Below are 23,226 nucleotides of genomic sequence, written 5' to 3' on the forward strand. Positions count from 1 at the left end.
TACACCATTTAAAAATCAGTGAAAAAAAAATGTTTTCTCAACTCATGTTTATACAGAACCAAGGCTTTCATGCCACACTATTTGTTTAGTGAGCTTATATAGGCCCTCCACCTTTTTCTTGTAAGAGGGTCACCAATTGAGTACACGAGATCCTGAGACATCTCAACAATACTTGTGACATGAAACAGCTTTATTGATTTCTAAGTAGCAAATGATCATGAAGTGTGAAAATATTATCTAGCAATTAAGCTCTGAGATCTTTTAACTATTGGATGTATTTTAATTCTTAAATCTATATATGTATGTATGTATGTATGTATGTATGTATCTATCAATATGTATGTATTACTGTTGACAGTATTACAGATGTCTCCCATTCCCCCCTCCCATCTTTTTCCTTCTCCACCCAGTCCCAGCCCCATCCCAGGCCTTCACCACACTATTATCTGTGTCCAGGGGCTTTGTGTATATGCATATCAATTTTTGGTTACTCTCTTCCCGCCCCTCCCACCCCCATTTCCTCTGAGATCTATCAATCTGTTCCAAGCATCTATACTTCTGGACCTATTTTGTTCTTCAGTTTATTATGTTCACTAGAATCCAAATATAAGTGGAATCATATGGTACTTGTCTTTATCTGACTGGCTTATTTTGCTTAGTATTATAATATTCAGGTCCATCCATGCTGTTGCAAAAGGTAATAGATTCTTCTTCTTTTTTAATAGCCACACTAGGAGCCCAGCCCACTATTCGAAATAGTGCAATGTGGCCCACCCTCAAATCGCTGGTCTGGCCCTGCCTGGCTCTCTGGCCCTTGAAGCAGCCATGGCCACTGCTGATCAGACCCTCCCCCTACACAGGCTTGAAAAGGCCCCTGCCACCTCATCCCCTTCCCCCCTGCACGTAAAACCTCCTCCTGTCTAGTCAACCCATTAGAGCGTCCTGGATAATTACATATTTCTCTATTTTATATATAGATAATAGCCCATTGTGTAAATGTACCATAGCTTTTTTAAAAATATATATTTTATTGATTTTTTTTTTTAAAGAGAGGAAGGGAGAGGATAGAGAGTTAGAAACATGAATGAGAGAGAGAAACATGGATCAGCTGCCTCATGCACACTCCCCACTGGGTATGTGCCCCCAACCAAGGTACATGTCCTTGACCAGAATTTAACCTAAGACCCTTGAGTCTTCAGGCTGACACTCTATCCTCTGAGCCAAACCAGTTAGGGCTACCGTAGCCTTTTATCAACTCATCTACTGATGGACACTTGGGCTATTTCCAAATTTTAGCTATCCTATATAATAAAGAGAAAACATGCTAATTTATCTGTTATGTTGTCCAAATCATAATCAGTCAACAGGTTGCTCACTCAGAGGACAAGGGCTGGGACTTCTGCCCTCAAGCAGAGGCACGCCCAGGCCTGCCCAGCGGTAACATCATGCACAGCGCTGAGGTGAAGCTGCCTGCATGCATCTCTGGCCAAGGACATGACACTGCCTGCCTGTGTCCCTGACCTGGGGCGTGGCACTGCCTGCATGCATCTCCCCCCAGCGCCCCTTCAGACCCCCAGAACAGAGCTGCTTCAGTGTCTCAGTGAACTTTTCAACCAACTCAAGGAGGAAACCGAGAGGGGAGAGGCCAGGAGCTGTAGATTCCCTGCACTTTAGACACTTGAAAACAGCCCTGCTTGGAATGGGAGGCAGTTGTACTTTCAGAAGTGAGGGGGTTGGACACCACTATCACTCGGCTCCAGTCGGTTGGAGGCCTGAGCATCCACCATGAGAAGGAAAAAAAATGGAGGGAAGGGCCCGGAGGAAGGGAGGACAATCAAAGAACATGTGTCTAGACTTTACCCAGCTCTCTCCCTCTTTCTGCTGCCTACCAAAGCCCCAGGCCTACACACAGTTCTGTCTCCACCTTTTAGTCCCCTGTTCCCCAATCACAGAGGAAAGAAATAGGGAAGGAGCCTGTGCTGCCTCTAGAAAGTATCTATCTACCTGATCAGCTGGTTACCTCCTGCAGGGGGAGGCCAGGCTGCAGCTTAGGCCCGCTCCTCATGGGGAGCAGGTCTCAGCCTTCATTAAGACATCCCATGAGGGCTCCTGGACTGTGATGGGGAGCAGTCCGGGCTGAAAGAATTCCCTCCCCTGTGCACAAATTTTCTTGCACCGGGCCTCTAGTCTATACTATAATATAAAAGGCCAGTTGCTGTAACACCATAATGCTGTAACAACCAAACGACTGACCACCAGGAAGTGCATGGAGCACTTCTCGGTCCCTCCCCCTGGCCCACGAGCTGCTCACAGCAATGGGGTGGGGTTTGAAGCTCACATGGCATAGCAGGGCTCCTGGCTTGCGCAGCCTGATGTGAAGTGGAGGGGCTCACAGCTCTCCCAGTGTGGAGTGGCTCGGGGCGGTTAGCTACTTGCCCACAGAGCATCTGGGGTCCCGCCAGTGTTGCGGGTCTACGTCTCCCAAGATTTTGTGCACCGGGCCTTTAGTTGCAAATAACGCTGCTATAAACATAGGAGTGCACACATTCTTTCTGATGGGTGTTTTGGGGTTTTTAGGATGTATTCCCTGAAGTAGGATCACTGAATCAGACAGCATCTGAGATCTATGTCATTGTTTAGAACTGCTCACTTCATATGGCTACACCTGGAATAGAGATGGCATGTAAGACTTTATTTGGGGGAAGAGTTCAATCAGCAAATCCTCTCTCAGTCTAAGTATGAAATTCGTGATAACCCATCATCATATTTTTGAGGACTAAAGTTCTTTCTTATGCTGATCATCTTTAAATTCTCACTTATTGCATTTGAACATCTATCTATGAAGCTTTTAACTTAGTTTTTTGCCCAATATGCTGTCTTTCAATTTTCTTTCCATACCAAAAGCTGACATAAACAACAAACTTTAAAGTGTTTAGAGGCAAAGACAAGATCTATGCAATTCTCAGTTAATTTTCACCTGCCATTATATTTCTACCTAATAGATTTTATTTGATGACACATCAATTTTTATGGGGGGGGGGGGTGTTTAATGGAAGGCAGTACAAGGTATAGGTTAAAAACATGATCACTAGCTGTAAAAAGATCTGGGCTTAAATCTGAATTCTGGTTGCATCTTCCACTTACCCTGCCACTTTGGGCAAATCACTTAATCTCCTAATGTTTTAAGGAGTGTAGTAGTAGTCTATGCTTTATACAATTATTTTAATAATTAGTTGAGTTAAAGTGTGGAAAGTATTAGCACAGTAATTGGCTTACATAGAGAGAATATTTTGTAAGTGAGAAAAATAGTGTACATGCAAATGAGAATGGGGGGAAGACAATGATTCTAGAGTGACATACAGTAACATTTGGCAATCTAGCCACCAGAAAGTGATGTTTACTCCTCTCTTGGCTATCCCATAACTTGAATACTGTGATGTAAAATTAACAATTTAAATACTGTGATATGAAGTCAGTAATATATTTTATATTACATGATAAGGGGACAAGAGATGAAAATAAAACAAAGATATTTGATACACACACAAATATATTTATAACAAAATAAAAACAAGGAAGAAATACTCATTATAAAAAAAGAAAGTGAACATTTCAACGTATTTATAGAGAAGAGTTAAGACAGGCATGTTTTCAAAAGTGCTTGAGTTGACCTCTAAATACTGGCTGTGGGAATTGCCATTATAATAAGTGGTTTCATTCTATAGCACATATCTTAGATTTGATACATAAATATTGGCTTGCTTGTCAGCCTTCACAAGTATAACCCCTAGACCAGGGCTAAATCTCCTATTTATATACAACATTTAGTGGAGTGCCTAACACAGTAAATGTTCAAGGCAAGTTAAATTTAAAAAAAACAAAACAAACAAACAAACAAAAAAACCTTTAGCACAGTCTAGTAGCACAAAATACAAATACATCACATACTTTAAAAATGCACAAACGATACCTAATAGGTGTGAGTTTGTGTGCGCGTGCATGTGCACATACGTCAATTAGTGTAAAACAAAGACAAACTCAAGGTAAAACCAACACATCCTTGAAACAAGAGTTATATGTCACAGGTGTTAGTTTGAAGTCTTCTTTCAGATGTGGGTCTGATTCAGGTGAGATATTTCTACATAGGTCTGCTTTCATAAAAAATATTTGTTGAGCTTATTTTTAGCAAGAAACAAGAGACGTTTTTAGCAAGCCATCAGAGACGTTCCCATTGTAGCTTGTTAAAAGAATCATTAGAAGAGACTGTCTACATGGCTAGGCTCCTGAAGGCTTTCTCATCTTATTTGTCTATAATACTGAAGGACAGATACCACTAATTCTGAAACAGTCACTTTCAAATGTAACTGACAATTCTCTCTCCCTTAGTAACTATAGGGACATATATCACAGTTCATATGATTCACTGTAACATAATCTGAGGTGTTTCTTGAGTGAAATTAGACAGTTAGGTCACACATCTTGTTTTCCACGATCTTCTGAGTCTCAATGGAACAAGTCTGAAACTGAGGCATGTAAGACACAAAAGTTTTCTGACCAGAAGTTCCTAAGTTGAAATTGTTTTCTACCAGATGTGAGCAGCTGTCCTGGAGGATTCTGATGTCAGTGAATAAACAGTGGGCTGGGAACGGACACAACACCCCTGACTCATCTGTCAGAAACACACTACTCTCTTTTTTCATTGAGGTGACCCCTAAATAATAGACAGACTTTTCATCATTATGTTCTTCAGAGAAATTTCCTTCAGAGAAATTTCCTTCAGGGTTCAAAAGTTTGTCCAATTCTTCGGAGAATGTAAGGTGTGGTGAAATTATATTGGGGTGCTGATCTGATAACATAAAAAATGCCTGTGTTTCTATCTCCCAAGGGCTAGTAGATAAAGAATCCTTTGTTGGAGAATTTTTGCTAGAGAAGCATTTGCTGACTGAGCTATTGATAAGCCCTTGCTCATCATCAGTTGCACTTGACTTAGAGTTGCAGAGCAGAGTGGCATATTTAACAGAGGATTGTCTCTTGCCTTCACCCTCACAGGTCATTTTGGTGCTCCCCGCCTCAGAGAAGCTAGCACTATTGCATTGGTCATTAATACAAATGGAACCCTTTTCAAGATCTGCAGTTGTCAAAAGTAGAGGAACCAAAGCAGTTTGCACCTTCTCATCTTTATTTTCCCATGGTGTATCAACACTGATATCTTCTGAAATGGTTTCAGGCTCCAAAAGAAGAGGACCAAATGTCACAGATTCTGTATGCTTGATAAAAAGATGCTCAAACGTTTCTGGCTAAAAGAAAAGACACATTTTAATGTTTAATTGTATCATTATTATTTTTCTGCTTCAATATGACATTCTTGCAGAAATGGAAGTGTAAAGGATTAATGCTAAAGGACATAAGTCAACCAAAATTTCACTAGTTTGGGACTGACACAAATATAACAAAAACTCAGAAAGGAAAAGTAGCTTAAAAATAGGATGAGACTGATTTAGGTTTGAATCCTATTTCTGTGCCCATGGGCAAGTGCATTCATCTTTCTGCCTAACATTTCATTTTCTTCATCTATAAAAAGATGTTCAATACTTACTTCATGGCATTGTTGTGAGGAATAAATTAAATAGCATCTGAAAGTGCTTAGCTCTCAATGAAGACTGATTTTTGTAATTAGAAAGTGCTATAATCTGAAGAGTTCCTTACATTTAATAACAAATTAGATTTCCACAAACTTAAAATGTAAGATTCAACTTAAAAAAGTAAATGTAAATAAAATCAAATGACCAAAACACATGACGTAAAATATGATGTGAAGGTAAAATATTTGGTATTGCTAAGAATTTATCTGCCTTATATCCTACTGAGAATCTGTTTAAGATATCAGAAAATAAGAACTAAGAAGATGAAGAAAAAAAGATCACAGACTTTTAAATTACTATTTCTTATTAATAAACTCATATAAAAATACATGCTATGGAACATGTGAAATGAAGACAAAGACACAAAGCAAATGCATATCATATATTTTATAAGAATGGTGGTTACAGCAAAAGAAAAATCCTCTCAAGCATAAACATCAAGAATATGTGTGCAAAAAATACAACTCATACAATGTGAAACATACTGAAAAAATAAATGTAAAATAAAGAATACTGTGGACACATCACATTGAAAAATTAACACAACTAAATGAAGTGCTATAGAAAATGTGTGCAATTTGCATATCACACATATAAGTGAACTTTTGAATATTAAAAATTTTAAACTAATAAAATGAATTCAGATTTGTTGCCTGAATTCAAAATGGCAAATCTATTCCATATAAAAACCTAATTCATTTAGCAAATTTTTGAACTGAAATGAAATATATTGGTAATTATAACCATAAAAGAATAAATATACCAAACGTAAATATAATAATAATGGGATAGGCTTATAAAGATATTAAAATACTGCATAATGACAAATACATGTTAACATAACTTTTCCATTATTCTATAAACATAATATAGTAAGAGAAACTGTTTCTGTGGCTAGTTTCTTTCTGACAGAAATCTATGCTTAGATTTATTATTTTCTTCAAACATTTGCTTGTTTATTTTGTTTTTTCTTAAGGCTACTATGGTATATGTTTTGAATTTCTTAAAAATAACCTAGAAATTAAGGTCACCAAATAAAGGAATTACATACTATCAGTGTGAAAACAAAAAATATATACAACATGGCCCATGGAATGCAGTCACACTCACATATGTTTTTCAAATGACATGTTTGGCATACTAAATGCCTTCTAGAACTTCTTAATGGGTAACGAAAAACTGACCCCAGGTCTACGATTGCACTCGTTTTAGATGGAAGACTTCACTAATAAGTACTTTTAAATCATACACTCATATATTATTGAAGGGTATAAAGGGGTCACAAACCTTTATTAAAAGTATACTTATTCAAAAGCATCTAAATTACTGTATGCATCTAAATTTTTGAGGTTTTTAGATGAGTCTGGGAACATATTAAATATTTGTTTAGCTGTGGGAAATAAAGAATGTCTTTCCTTAATTTCACTCAGATTTTACATTCCAATGACATCTATTTAAAGTCAATGAAGGGGAAAAAGGATACCATTCTCCTCATTTTTTAGTTTTATTTTTTTACATTCAAATAAAAATATGAATGAAATCTAAATTTAAGTGATCTATGTATAGCCTAAATTTGATTTTTTTTTTTTTCGGTTCATCAAACGAAGACTTTGGTTTATTTTGAATGTGAGCAACAGAACAGTTAGTATGCTAAGTTCATAGAAACAGCAGGTGGACTTTTTCGGGGAGAAACGTCCAGTCCTCGCCATGAAATATTTGTAAAAGCTCCAAAGAGTCTTCCTTCTTGTACCACTGTGTACTCCCTTGCCTGCCAGAAGCTTTGGGAGGTTCAGTATAAATATATTAAATTCAAGCAAAAATTTTACAAGGAGGCTGAATTGGAAGCTAATGTATTTTCTGGTCAATCTGATCTAGCTATGCCAGGTCATGCTGATATTAACTGGAACTTGCAGAGGCCTGTGACCAGCACAAACTGTAACTTCTGGCTTTTTTGAAATGAAATGGAAGTTAGCACTTGACCATTTTCCAAAGTATGGGAAATGAAAACTCCCAGGTTGACTACAGGGAAGTGTCTATAAAGGGATATGAGATGGAATATTTCGGACATAAAAGTATAAGTGAACTACTTTTATTTCATCTGAAATTAGAGCCAGTATATCTGAAAAACTGTCAGAAACTGCTGTTTTCATCTAGTGACAACATTGTTTTTATTTGATGATACCTAATAGATATGTAATAAGAACAACAGTTAGAGTTTTTCAATGTTTCATGACCAAATGATCAAACAAAAGCCAGATATCATAAATACTGCTTTTTAAACTTCAGATGACCTGAAAAGTAATCATACATCCAAACTGAATTGGACTCAGACTTTCATCTCCATCCCAAATTTACCCATCTGTTTTTAGTTCTAAATCAACAGATCCATCATAGTTTAGTTCTTAGTAGTTCAACCAAATTTTATTTTTAGATTTTCTCCCCTTCTTCAAAATGTAAAAATCTTCTAATACTCTATAGAATGTTGGAAAGTTGGTACATTGGGTTCATCTGTAGTGATCATGATTAGACTTCAAAGACTGTCCGTACTCTGTTTAGATAAAATAAAACAAAATAAGAAAGAAAAATAAAAAAAATTACTCAGAAAACAAAGTATAAATGATTTCAAAACATTTTCTGTGAGGCATAGGTTCTGGACTGTACATTTCTGTCTTATATAACAGTACTGCATCTTTTTGGAAAAGGGTAAAATTTTGAACTTAGGTGTCTTCTCCCTCTTTCTTAATGCATGCCTTAATATTACACACGTGGACAGTCTTAGTTACCTCAGCAAAGGAAAAACTATAGAGGAATAACAAAATAAGTAAAAGGAGAGAAACAAAGAACAGAAAAAAAATAAAAAGGGTATGAGAAAGAAAAGTAATATTAGATAATTTGAAACAAGAAAAAATAGAGCAGTGAAAACAAAAATTTAAATGTTAGGAGAAAGAAGGACTAAAAGAGTGAAAAACAGAATCAGAGAATCATTATCATAATTTTTTAATCTAGTAAAAAGATCTAAGAGATCATCTGTACAACTATTCAACCACATATATAGCTATATACAACTGTTCAACTATAAATGCATGCTGCTATATACAATTACTCAAGTATATATATAGCTAGCTCTATACAACTATTTAAATGAATATGCAGTAGCAAAATACAACTATCCAATTAAATATACAACTATATACAGCTATTCAAATATATCCTACCTAATAAGAGTAATATGCAAATTAACCATCACCCCACTATGCCCACCAGCCATGTCTACCAGCCAATCAGAGCAAGTATGCAAATTAACCCAAACCAAGATGGCTGCCACAACAGAGAGCAGGAAGGAGGCTTGGGTTGCCCCTGGTGATGGAGGAAGTCAAGCTTTTCACCTGCTCTGGCCAGCCTAGGCCTCCACTCCAGGCTACAAAGTTTCAATTATAGAAGGTGAATAAACCCCAAAAGAAATAGCTGCTGCCATGCCAGGGAGCGAGCAGGAGGCTTGACTGTGCTCCAGGCTACAAAGTTTCAATTGTAGAAGATAAATATATCCCAGATGCCAGGGCCTCTGCTTGGGTCACCAGAGGGTGTGGCTGGCCTGCAAACCACCACAGGCCCCTCATCCAGGCCACCTCACGCCCCAAGGGAACCCTCACTGTGATCCAGGACATCCTTCAGGGCAAACCAGCTGGCCCCCACCCATGCACCAGGCCTCTATCCTATCTAATAAAAGAGTAATATGCAGATTGACAATCATTCCAACACACAAGATTAAGATAGCTGCCCTCATGTCGTCAAATATTCTGCCCCCATGTGTACATAAGATGGACACCACAAGATGGCTAGTAGGGGAGGGCAATTGGGAGGCATCAGGCCTACAGGGGGGGGGGGGGCAGTTGTGGGCAATCAAGTCTGCAGGGGAGGGCAGTTAGAGATGAGCAGGCTGGCAGAGGAGGGAAGTTGGGGACAAACAGGCTGGCAGGCAGAAGTGGTTAGGGGCAATCAGGAAGGCAGGCAGGTGAGCAGTTGGGAGCCAGAAGTCCTGGATTGTGAGAGGGATGTCTGACTGCCCTAAATGGGAAGCAGGGCATCCCTCAAGGGGTCCCAGATTGGAGAGGGTGCAGGCTGGGCTGAGGGACACCACCCCCATCCCCTCTGCTTGAATTTTGTACACCAGGCCTCTAATATACATGTATAGCTATATACAACTATCATATATAATTAAAGGCTAATATGCAAATATTAGAACAGGAACAACCAACCAGTCTCTATGATGTGCACTGACCACCAGGACAGAACAGGAACAACCAACCAGTCTCTATGATGTGCACTGACCACCAGGGGGCATATGCAGAACATGGAGGGTGTGGGATGGTGGAGCAGGTGAGCAGGGATGCCAGACCAAGGCAGGGCTCCAGTCACTGTCATTGGGGCACGCCTCTAGGGGTTACTAAAAATTCTTTGCTCCTGAACATGCCACGCTCCATCCCAGTGCTCTCATCTGCTGCCAGCACCAGAGCTGTTGCTCTCACCCACTGCCAGCACCTACAACAGGCATCAGAGCCACAGCTCTGACCTGCTTCCAGTGCCTGACACCAATCACAATCACTTGGCACCATCAGTGGGTGTGAGCAGCGGCTGCCTGCCCTGATCACCCCTGAGGGCTTCTTCATCTCCCCCTGCTCCTGAGGGGTGATCAGGGCAGCAACTGCCACTCACATCTGCTGACAGCACCAGCCCCATCAGCAGACTGGGATCTGGGGGCCATGGTGGGAGGGTCCGGGTAGGGGTGCAGAGGATGGGCCAAGACCCAACCCTGTGCCCACTGCAGCCTCGCGGCCCACAGTTCCCTTCAAGGTGCACGAATTTGTACTCTGGGCCCCTAGTTCAACTATATACAGTTATTCAACCATATATAGATGTGCAGCTATATACATCTATTCAACTAAATATACAGCAACTACGTACAACTATTCAACCATATATATATTGATATATCACTACATGAACTATTCAATCACATACACAGCTATATACAACTATTCCACTAATAATATAGCAGTTACATACAACTGTTTGACTCTATGTACAACTAATAGAGGCCTGGTGCACAAAATTCATGCACTAGTAGGGTCCCTAGGCCAGACAAGCGATCAGGACTGATCAGTGCCTTCCAGCTACTGGCCAGGGCCTTCCTTCCCCTGCTGCCCGGTGCTGGCAGAAGCCTTCCTTCATTTCGCACAACCCCCTGGTGGTTAGTACACATCACAGAGAGCAATCCATCTCCCAGTCTCCAGTCGAACTCCCAAGAGGACACTTTGCATATTAGCCTTTACTATATAAGAGATATACAACTATATGCAACTATTCAACTATATATACAGCCCTTCAACCTAATATACAGCAGTTATCCTGTTTCCCCGAAAATAAGATAGTGTCTTATATTAATTTTTCTCCCAAAGTTGCACTAGGTCTTATTTTCAGAGGATGTCTTATTTTCGGGGAAACACAGTATATACAACTATTCAACAACATGTAAAACTATATATCGATATAACTATTCCCCTCCCCAAAGCAAGAGAAATAAATCATCTGTTCCACATATCTCCCCTTTTTTAGACAAAACAATTGAGACTTAAATTTACACAGCTACTTAGAGCAGCAAGGACCCTATGTCCATTTTTTTCCAGTCCAACAATCATTCTGTAGCACAATGGAAGATGACAAGATATCCCAAACACAAACTGTCAGGAGGATATGTTCTTTGTTTTGCTTTTTTACTTGCTGTGATAGATTTGAGCTCATCAATTCTTACTTTCTTCTGGATACTAATAAACCAAGGGCATATGCACAAATATGAAGAAGAAGAAGAAGAAAATAAACAAAACTGAAGTCATATGTTAGGGAACTGGAATACATACTTCTAAGCCCAGTAACATGCACTTCTAAATAGAACTTCTAACTCAAAACTGCACTAGCTCTCCCACACTTGTGCAAGGCCTGCTAGCAATGTCAGGATGCTCTGCCTCAGATCTGGGAGGGTGGTGCTCTTCCATGGGTGACTGGGTTTCTTCTTTGAAGGTCTAGAGTAGGCTAAGGAGCCTAAAATAGTCCTCAAATCACAAGGAAAAATCCACTTTGTTTTAGCTTTAGGACTTCTAAAGGTTGTTAAGTGGAGCATACTCTTATGAAAATGGACATAAATGTAGACAACCAATGAGTGGAGTTAGACATTAAAACCATAGATGATTTGGAATTAGAGAAAGAAAACCACAGATTAGGCAAAAATGCTAAGCAAAGGCATAAAAATGGTTAAAGTCTTTTAAACACTGTGAAATTTGAATTAGAAGACTAATTCAACTTTTATCTAATAAATATTCTGACTTTTACTTTACTTGTAAAAATTATTTGAATTTATTGGGGTGACATTAGCTAATAAAATTATATAGGTTTCAGGTATGCAAGTTATAATACCTGATCTACATATTGTATTGTATGTTTTAATATTCTGATTTTTAAAGCACTAAGAAAAATTATGTAGAAAAGTAATCTCATTCAAGATGTAAGATTGAATATATGTGTTTCTCTCTCATCTATGTAGAGACTCTTTTAGAATGAAAATACATGAGTAAATCAAATGCATACCCACAGCAAAGAGAATCTGAGAAGGCTAAGAAAGAATCAGCTTTGTAATCCATCTTTTAAAAATGGAAAATGACTGAATGAGTGTAGACAAAGATGATCAGCAAAGAAAACTGCAGACCAGAACATCTCCAGAGTTGGCTGTAGCTGCAGAGAAAGCCAGTTTGCCCAGATGGAAATGGTGTGTGAAGAAGTAGGTGGGAGATAAAAACACAGGAAGAAATGAGAGCTGAGGCAGGAAACTGAAAACTCTGCCCAGGGAATGGGCCTCATCTACTCCTCTGCTGCACATCAAGAGCTTTTGTATTAGAATCACCCTCCACACCCAACTTGGGTTTTTGTTTTAAAAGTAACTCTTGAGCCAACTCAGCATCATGGGCAGGTATATCTTTTCTCATCAATCTACTCACTTAGGGCAACAATCCCTGTCTATCTGCCCCGGGCTCCCAGTCAGCCTGTCTACTGTTTCATTCTTAAAAGATTATTATCAGATATTTGGGGAAAGTGAGATTAAAAAAAAAAAAAAAAAAAAGTAAGGCCAAGAAAAACACTTAAAAACATGATCCTAATAAAAACAGAGAATTCAGGGAGTACAAGAAAAGAGAATTTTAAAAGTAAACCACAATCCTCTAATTAATTTTTCTAATAAGATTTAACAAAACATTGCATGCATAAAAATGGGACAGAATACTCTTTAAAAAAAGAATATTTGGAAACTTACAAATAAAATAGTAAATCAACAAGTGAATCTAAAAATCAAGTGAATAAAAAATCTGATGAACAGAATAAACTGGTGAATATAATAGAATCAGGGGCATAGAAAGAGAGTGGACTGACAATTCAGGGGAAAGGGGTATGCGGTGTGGGAAGAGATTGGACAAAAATCGTATACCTATGGATGAGGACAGTGCAGAGGCTGGGGGTAAGGACAGAGGGTGGGGTGGGAACCAGGTGGAGGGGAGCTACGGGGGTGGGGGGGAAGAATAATTATAATAATCTGAACAATAAAGGCTTATTTAAAAAAAAAAAGTAAATTAAAATCAACTGAAACCCTGGAAAAATAGGTTATGGCAAGGTCTCAAATGTAAGATAAAAACAAAGAACATAGAAAATATAATGAAATATAGAATGAAATATAATGAGAGAGAATCTAAAATCCAATGAATACAGACTCTATAAAGAAAATCAAAGAAACAAAAGGAAATTGTCAAAGAAATAAGATAATTTCTTAAAATTGAGTGGAGACAGAATTGAAAATATTTTCAAATGATGACCAAGTTAAATGCAAAAAGACCCTCCCTATAAAGTACAGAATAGGGAATATAGTCTATAATATAATAATAAAGTGTAATATGCTAATTAGACCAGATGTCCTTCTGGATGTCCTTCCAGATGACCTTCCAGACGAATCCAGGGCTGTGAGGGAAGCCCGGGGCCCTGGGTGCCAGAGGGAAAGCTGGTGCCAGCATCTGGGGAAAGGAAGGCCTGTTCTTGCATGAATTTCATGAATCGGGCCTCTAGTGTTATAACTATGTATGGTTCCAGTTGGGTACGGAAATATAGGGGTAATCATTTTGTGAAGTATATGATTGTTTGATCACTATGCTGAACACCTGAAAGTAATATAGAATGATACTGAATGTAAACTGTAAATTAAAAAATAAAATTGAAGAAAAGATCTTCCCTAGACCCATCACTAACATATTTTTCTTTTCTGTCCATTCATCATTTGAGGGGCATTTGAATTGTTTCCACATTTTGGCTATTATAAATAATAAATAATGCTGCTATGAATATTCATGTACAAGTTTTTGTGTGAATATATGATTTGATTTTCAATGGGTATATATGTAGGAGTGGAATTGTTGGGTCATATGGTAATACAATGCTTAACTATTGAACTGTCAGATCATTTTCCAAAAGGGTAGCACCATTTTACATTCCCAGAGGCAGTGTATAAAATTTCCAATTTCTTTATATTCTCACCAATTTTATTATCTGTGTATTATATTCTAGCCACCTTAGCTAATGTAAAGTGGTATCTTGTGTTTTGGATTTATTTTATCTAATGCCCAAAGATATTGAGCATCTTTCCATTTGCTTATTGGCCACTTGGAGAAATGTCTACTCAGATCTGTTGCACATATTTTATTGCATTAAATTATGCATAACATAAAATTTACCCTTTCAACTATATTTAAGTATACAATTTAGTGGCACTAAGCATATTAAGCAATTAATTGTTAATATGGAGTTGATGGCAAGATAATCAGTTTGAGTCACATGAACCTCTGTTTGCACCGAGGCTTTTACATGTATGGCTGGGTAGATCAAGGCAAATGGAACCACTCTCAGCTTTAGTTTTTTAATCAGAAAATATGATGCAATTAGGCCATTGAGAGAATTAAATAATGTGAATATAAAAGCAAAGAGCAGTTAGCACATTTACCTAGTTATCTTAGGTAATATAACATGATTTCCACTGTATTATTTTTCTTTAAAAAATAAATTTTAGCCGGGACCGGTTTGGCTCAGTGGATAGAGCGTCGGCCTGCGGACTGAAGGGTCCCGGGTTCGATTCCGGTCGGGGGCATGTACCTTGGTTGCGGGCACGTCCCCAATTGGGGGTGTGCAAGAGGCAGCTGGTCGGTGTTTCTCTCTCATCGACGTTTCTAACTCTCTGTCCCTCTCAATTCCTCTCTGTGTAAAAATCAATAAAATATATTTTTAAAAAAATAAAATAAATTTTAGTTATTTAGGAAATTAAAGCAATGAGACTGAAAAGTTACTAAATTTTAGAAGATTTTTATCATTAGTAAGATATCTGAAATTATATTCTTTTCCACTCCAAAGATTCTTGCTGTATTTCAAAATCTGAGTTCTCCCTAATTGTGTTATCTGTATACCTGTTAAGCCTTAGTAATAAACTAAGCATCTTGAGGCCTAGTTTTGCTTTAAAAAATAGCTTATAAAATTATGAAATTAAATATTTGCAGAGGTTTAAAAAATCCATCTTACATAAGTATAAGTTTAATTTTAATAACTGAATTTTTAAAATTGCATGGGATTATTTATATAGTTTTTTTTATTTGATTTAAATAATTATGGAGATAATTATAGGTATTAAAAATACTTATTCCAGCCCTTTGCCTAAGGACAATCACTTTATACCAAAACCCATTCTCTATCAGAATTGATCCCTACTATTCTAATATTTATTTTATTACATAGTGCTGTGACACATAAAAGATATGTATATTATTAACTTTCATATGATAAACTACCTATTGAATTTTGTATCCCCTAGTACTAAATCCTTATATCCTGCTACCCTTGGAAATATATAGTAGATTAAATAGACTCATATTAAAATGAATTGAGTAAAAAGAATTTTTAAACCTTAAAAATGTTTAAAGCTCTAGAAGACATATAACATCTAAAATATAATCTTATATTTTGGGTTAAGAAAATTTAAAAAGGGACCTTTTGAAAATTAAGTCCTTGTGCCCAGGAACAATTCTTGGGGTTTGGAACATCATCCCAAAAGAGCTTCTTCATTCTACAAAGGAAAAGTAAGGCATTAGAATCACAGAAAAACATTTATATTAAAACTGTTAACAGTTAATGAATGTATAAGGTAGTAATTAATCCTCCAGAGCTATGCCTCAGGAGGGGCAGATTCATTTTCACATGTTATCACACAAAGCTTTCCACCAATGATCTACCTAGGCCAAAATTAATAATCATATATATATATATATATATATATATATATATATATATATACCCCCAAGCAACCTTTACTCCCAAATGACTGGAATGACCAGAACCATTGGTAGACCAGACGCTATGACTGCACTGACCAGCAGGGAGCAGATGCTCAATGCAGGAGCTGCCCCCTGATGGTCAGTGTGATCCCACAGCCAACCAATCTCCCACAGGCACCTCCCCACCCCCTGGCCGGCCAACCTTCTCCCTCCACCAGCCAGCCAGCCTCCCATAGCCCCTCCCCTCAGCCAGCTAGGCCCCCTATAGGACTCAATCACCAACCAGGCCAAGGGACCCCCACCTGTGCACGAATTCCTGCACCAGGCCTCTAGTTATAATAATAAAAATAGCAAAACACTTATTGAAAACTGTGTGCCAGGCACTTTGCATAGGTTTTTTCAGAGAAAATAAAATATTAAAAATGGCCATCAAGTGAGTTTCAGAAACAATTCTACTGGATATGGCACCATCAGCTCACTTGACCGAAAGATAAATTCTGATTCTAAAATGGACTCTCTTTTGTGCTAGAAGACAAAAGTTTCTACAAAGATTCATTCTGTAACTCATTGATCCAAACCTCTCAGCACAAACCCACAAGAAATTCAAGGCCATTTGCCAAACCAGACTGACCAGAGCCAGTAGTGCTGATTTTTAAAAAGCAGAGTGCTTACTGGTTATAAGTGGACTGCTCCAGGTAAATTTTCACCACTCAAAGTCCTCAACCCAAATTGCACAACTCTGAAAGCCACTTTGCCACCTCCAAGAACATACAGCCTAGGCTTTCCTATAATAGGCTTGTTATTTCCTGCATGCATTTCAGAAAAGAAATCATTTTTTTCCATGAAGTTTATATTGTGCTAGCAAAACAGAATTTAGCTATCTGAAAACAGGCCTTTTCTTTTTATGCCATCTTAAGAATATTTAGGATATATTACTTATGTCTTGTATTTTAAAATCAAGGTTTAAATATGATGAAGGTCCATACCTTTGATGTAATATTAGCAATGCTCCAAGCAACAAGGTTAATGAAGAAATAATTATTGGCACAATTACATATAAACCTGGGTCAGTCTGGTGTTTTTCAATATCATCTGGAAAAGAAACGCAATTCACACAATTCAGAAGCTTGAGGAAAAAATACCGCTTTGTGCCAAAAATTATAGTAGACTTCTTCCTAATTTCATCCTAGATCTGTCTGACCTCTTAGATATAAAAATATAAAGGGGAAGATAAATGATAGTTAGGATCCCATTAATAATTATTATTGTGTTCAAAATTATGCTTATTGTAATTTAGTGAAATATTGTTTTAAAAATTATTTGTGAATTCTCTCCCTCTGCTCCCTTTTAAAAAGCAGAGCGTTTACTGGTTATAAGTGGACTGCTCCAGGTAAATTTTCAGGTTGTATGAGTTAAAGGGCCAGTTTAAGTTGTTATAATGGTCTGATCATCTGCTTCTGAAGAAGCCAACCTATGACACCTGCCAATCTCTAGCTTGTTCAGTCCAGACACATTGACCTCCTTGCTGTTTCTTGAATCACCAAGCATGCTCACTCATCAGTAAAAAGCACTCCGCTGTACTTACTAGCACTTGCTGAAATGCTCTTCCCCTTTGTATTTGCAAAGCTCTACTCAAAAATCATTAACAGAACAAAAAGACAAATGTTGGCCATTCTAACTACAACACCACATTTTAAGTCTATCCCTTCATCTTACTTCATGGCACTTTAATCTGACATTATATTATACATGATTTTCTTATTGTCTCTCACTCTCATTGGAGTCCTGGAGGTTAGAGAATGATGTTCACTCTTCAACCCCCAGTGCTTAGAAGAATGCTCATTTGTTCAATAATTCATTAATGAATTTTTTCAATTATTTTCATTCTAAAACCAGGCAAAATGTTTCTCTCTTGAAACTTCATTATTGGTGTGCTTGGATGTGAAGATAATTTAAAAAGTAATAGTAAAATGTAAATATGCCAAGTATGGTAAGATGAATCAGAAATATGAGAGGCCTAGTCTATGACAACCTCTCCCGTTTTATTTTCAGAGGAAAAAATATTTCCTTTAGAAGACTGATTAAAATTTAAAGACTCACAAATATATGCTACCAAACATATTCTTTGGGGAAGGTGCATTTATATACATTATATAGAAATGTTCAGAAAAATAATATATTTCTAACTTTATGAAGATATATTTTATTGTATAGCTGTGTATTTACCTTTATTTTGTCTGCATCAACTTTTTGTTCAATTTGAGACTAAAATTTTTACTTATCAATACAAGAATTCAATAATGTGCCTGATTATTCTCTTTCTTACTATCACCTTGGAACCATACACCCTGAGTGCACGCACCCTGGGACACATAAATAGTGCTGGACCCTTGCACTATTTTATCAGAAGAATAACCATATGACAACATTACTGCTATGCAGGAAACCATTTATCTGTATAAAAAGAAACTGAAAGTGAAAGTTTTACCTTGGGTAAAATCATTAATTATCTTCGGTTTCCCCACTCCTTCCATAAATATTGGGTAAAGACTGAATTGATACTTCTCAATTGGGATAAAATGATCTGAGGAGAAAAACATATTAAAGGGTCATTCTTCCTGAATTCATATAAATGAGTGAACTCTATATAAAAAGTTTTTAAGTGGCCCTCCTATATTTCCAAACATAAAAATTAGTTGTTATTATGGATTGAGACTGATAATTAAAGGACTTTCAAAACAACCTAGGCACTCCAAATTCCCTTAATAATAATTTTATAAATAACATTTTTTTAAAAATCTTACCCAGAGACAGGAGATAGCAATTTTTCAAAGACATATCCCAGTAATAGCCACTTAGTTCAAGTTCGGAGTATATAAGTGTTATTTCCCTGTGCAAGACAGTATGCTCTATCTCTTCTCCTGTATCTCCAAGGTGAGCAATATTCCCTTTACATAGGAGCTTAGCTACTTAGTCTTCCTACCCAAGGCAGCTAAAAGACTCAAGTCTTGTGAAAAGATGGAGGTAGGAACCAGGAATTTCCTTGTAATATCCAAGAGTCTAGATTCCTGAAGGATGGCCATCTCTATAGCAAAGCTCTAAATGAATCATTAAGTACTATTAAGATACAAAAATGATTTCACAAGAGATAAATCTGTTTGAAACCTGAAGTCCACATGGTATAATGAAAAGCACAGAGAGTAACCACCTGGAAAACAGTGGCAATGAAATTAATTTAGTTCTCTATCAAGAATCTTTTTCCATTTAGCCTAAGGCTAAATTCAAGATCTCTGACATAAACGTATGAGTCTTTGGGATGATATTACATACATAACTTGAGGCCCAGTACACGAATTTGTGCACTTGGTGGGGAGGGGTGGGTCCCTCAGCCTGGATTGGAAGAGGAAGCAGGTCAGGCTGAGGGACACCACTAGTGCATGATTGGGGCCAGGGAGGTTACACAGGAGGTTGCCCAGTTTGGGAGGGACCGCAGGAGGTCTCCAGGGCATGTGCAGCCCATCTCGCTCAGTCCCAATTGGCTGGACCCCAGCAAGGTAACCTACTGGTCAGAGCGTCTTCCCTGGTGGTCAGAACACCTCATGGCAAGCGTGTGAATAGCCTTAGCATATCATTAGCATATTACGCTTTGATTGATTGAATGGACAACCAGACACTTAACATATTAAGCTTTTATTATATAGGATCAGATCATGGCAATCCTTAGTTTCTCTATACTTAAACCTAACTCTGAGTTGGAGATGCTGTATTGTGCACTTAAACTTTGTAATCACCTCTTTGGGGCAACTGGTCTACTTTTGGGAGTTTGTGCTGGTTATATCCCCAGGTCCTAGATCCTCAGACCTTCAACATGGCACTTCCACTCATTGTGAGTGGAGTTATAAGTTGGTACACAATTCGAGAGAACAACCTGGCAGCAGATATCAAAAGCCATTACAAATTGGTTTAAAGATAAAGCTGAAAGCAGTAAAAATAGTTCTCAAATAAACAGTTTAAGTAGATTTTGGCATAAAATGCAATATGGTCATTAAAAATAATAGATACAGGGATAGGGGAGAAAATAGAAACATGCTTGTGATATGTCAAAGGAACAAATCAGAAGGAAAGTGTTAGATGACAAGGTATGATGACCACTATGTAAAATATTTAAATGAAAAAGGATCAAATGTGCCGAAACCGGTTTAGCTCAGTGGATAGAGCGTCGGCCTGTGGACTGAAGGGTCCCTGGTTCGATTCTGATCAAGGGCATGAACGTTGGCTGCGGGCACATCCCTGGTAGGGGGTGTGCAAGAGGCAGCTGGTGGATGTTTCTCTCTCATAGACGTTTCTAGCTCTCTATCCCTCTTCCTTCCTCTCTGTAAAAAAATCAATAAAATATATTTTTTTTTAAAAAGAAAGAAAGAAAGAAAGAAAAAGGATCAAATGAAAGAGTTAAATGTTTATGGTAAGGTGATAAAATTACAAGTATTCAGATGGTACTGTCATCTATATTTTTGAAGTTTGATTTAATTAACTGCCTTTATTAATTGAATTAATCTGTAGTATCATACTAATCCATAAGAGAAACTTATTAAAGTACAGTAAACTTACCATGGATATAATACTTCGTAACAGATGAAGGGATTCTATGCCATTTAATTTCATTGTTTTCATTAAGAATTTTCCACTCAAGAATAAAATACATTAGATTGTAATCACTAAGCGATAGCATCCAGGAAAGAATCACACAACTACTATTTAAAGGATAAGCATTGAGTGACTGCACGATGTTTACTGAGGAGAAAAGAAAAAATATTTGTTTTTAAAATCAAAATTAATGAAAATCTCCTAATACATTTGAAGATCATATAAGCTCTTGGAAAGGGAGAGAAGGAATGGAAGGCAGACACTTTCAAGTGTAAGCAATTACTTGTATCCATATAATATGTCATAATATTACATATATTTATAATCCATAATAACACATGTATATCTATATAATACATGTATACATGTAATTGTGCATATCAAGAGAGAGAGAGAGAGAGAGAGAGAGAGAGAGAGAGAGAGAGAGAGAGAGAGATTTACCTATGACCACCATTGGTCCAAAAGCATTATTAGAATATTCTCACATTATAATATCATTTCAACCATGTTCTACCACATGAAAACCCCAGGACCATATACATAATCAGAGTATCATCTAGTTTGCTATTTTTCAGACAAAGACGAGATCAAGGTAAAACAGAGACTTCCAGATTTAGGGAATCACAGGCTTCTTGGAAGAATAGAAGGAGTTTACAAAGATTAAATATTTAAAAGGGAACAGGTTTACTACCCTGTACTTTTTCAATTACCTTTGCTCATGGGCCATGAGAGCGTTAAATTAAAATTTGCAAAAGAGGCGCCAATCGAATTGACGGCCAGAACTGTCACAGAATGTGTTTGCTCTGTCCATTGAAAAGTGAATTTGGTGTGATTGCCCACATCTTCTGACCATATTCCATTGCCGGCAGTATGATGCTTTACTACATATCTTCTCACATGGCACAATGAATCATTTTTCATCAGGGGCTGGAGTAAACATAAAACTGGATTAGTTTAAGGGCTACAGTGCTCTTATACCAACTGTGCTCATGCGACTCTTATTATACATTCCCATAGGGAGGCAGGGGTCAGACCAGAGGCAGCACTGCCTATGTCCAGGCTGAGGCATGGGGAGGTGAGGGTGAGGAGGGTCTGCCTTTGACCACAAGCTAGATGAAGGTGTCAAGTGGTACGGAGCACAGCAAAGTTATTTTCCCCCTTCTGTTTTTTTGTTTGTTTGTTTGTTTGTTTGTTTTTTAAGATTCAGAAAATATATCATTGGAAGATAATGAATATGAATACAAAGTTTTTCTACCAAAAAGTTTCACTCTCATTTTAAAGAAAAGAAAGACTGGCAGAAAAAGCTGAAAAATGTTAATCATCATATATTAATCGCAGTAAAATTGTCGCTCATTTTCCCTTCCTTTGACATTCTTCCACTTCAAGTAACAGAACAGTGTGCATGGCACCACAGAATTTCAGTCCAAGGCTGAAAAGAAATCATTCCAGGTCACTGGCAATTCCAGTGTAAAATACAGATTTAGTCCAATTCTAGTCCTCCTCTCCACAGAATACACCACTCCTCCACCACCTTCACCTGTTTCAGGTAAGAATAGTGCTGGCAATCCTTTGTAAACCCACAGAAAGCTTGACTCTACAACAGACTAGACCACTTTTTTTTTCTTTTTTTTTTGTCACTGAGGTTCCTATACGTCAGATATCAGAAAAAAATAAACACAAGCACATATACATCTACATCTACCCCTATAGGGCCTGAAATAATCTGGGTAACTGAGGAGTGAGATTTTTGCAGCAACCATTGCAAGATTGAAATGTCTGAAAAGTCATGCAAATTTCACATTTCATTTTTTAAAATCCATGTCAGTTTTCATATACAAATATTTTCTTTTGTAAACATCAATTAAAAATGACTGTAAACTTCCTTACTTTTTGGTACTACGAAGCTGCTCTAGACTCATCTTGTGGACTTCCTGCCCCAGTCCCAAACCATTTTTCAAGGAACTTTATTTCTTTCATTGGAGAATGGTATTAGAAACAAATCTGAGTATGCTCCTTGTCACTGGAGTGCTGTTACCTCGAGGCCCTCGCAGATCATGATAATATATGTGTGCATACTAATATTCATATCTATAAATACTTCTCAATCAATCCATCTGTAGCCATATTGAGCTAAATAGAAACTCATACTGATGTCTCCAATTCTAACCCCTCACCACATGGATCATTCCGGTCTTCTGCCCCTAGATTTTCTATAACCTGCGTCCCACCATCCACATCCATTTCCTTGATCATTCAATTCCAGTTTACATGTATAGTAGTACAAGAATTGTTAACCCATAATAATTAACACTATAAAATAGAATCCAGTGCATAGTGCCACTTCTTTTGCCTTAGTTTTAAGAATCCATCTATTTACAAAGTTTTTTTAGGCCTGCACTTTTTTCTCCCACCTCCTTCAGTGAGGTTTTGCATACACTTGTAATACAGTTAGATTCTTTTGTCCCAGTCTGGATTCCATCCTGGCATCCTCCAACCTTCTAAACGATTTATTTTTAATTTGCATACATTAAGGTATG

The 23,226-nt window shown here is 37.5% G+C and overlaps 1 protein-coding gene across 3 annotated transcripts in view; it reads right to left on the reverse strand.

Annotated features, from left to right (window-relative positions):
- Positions 1-3,535: 3,535 nt before the first annotated feature.
- Positions 3,536-23,226, reverse strand: part of LEPR (leptin receptor) — an 83,290-nt gene continuing 63,599 nt past the window's right edge. For 2 of the 3 annotated variants that reach the window (XM_045584501.1, XM_036444755.2), the window contains exons 14-19: positions 21,400-21,616; positions 20,654-20,836; positions 18,534-18,629; positions 17,032-17,137; positions 15,762-15,837; positions 3,536-5,297 (exon numbers count right to left, since the gene is read on the reverse strand). In XM_045584501.1, coding sequence (XP_045440457.1) covers positions 4,458-5,297; positions 15,762-15,837; positions 17,032-17,137; positions 18,534-18,629; positions 20,654-20,836; positions 21,400-21,616 — 1,518 coding nt within the window. In that variant the 3' untranslated portion in view covers positions 3,536-4,457. Of the gene's footprint in view, positions 5,298-6,014; positions 8,191-15,761; positions 15,838-17,031; positions 17,138-18,533; positions 18,630-20,653; positions 20,837-21,399; positions 21,617-23,226 lie in introns of those variants that run through there. The other variant, XM_036444756.2, reaches the window with a different exon arrangement.

Source organism: Pipistrellus kuhlii, unplaced genomic scaffold (assembly GCF_014108245.1).
Source record: "Pipistrellus kuhlii isolate mPipKuh1 unplaced genomic scaffold, mPipKuh1.p scaffold_m20_p_2, whole genome shotgun sequence".
Classification (NCBI taxonomy): Eukaryota; Metazoa; Chordata; class Mammalia; order Chiroptera; family Vespertilionidae; genus Pipistrellus; species Pipistrellus kuhlii.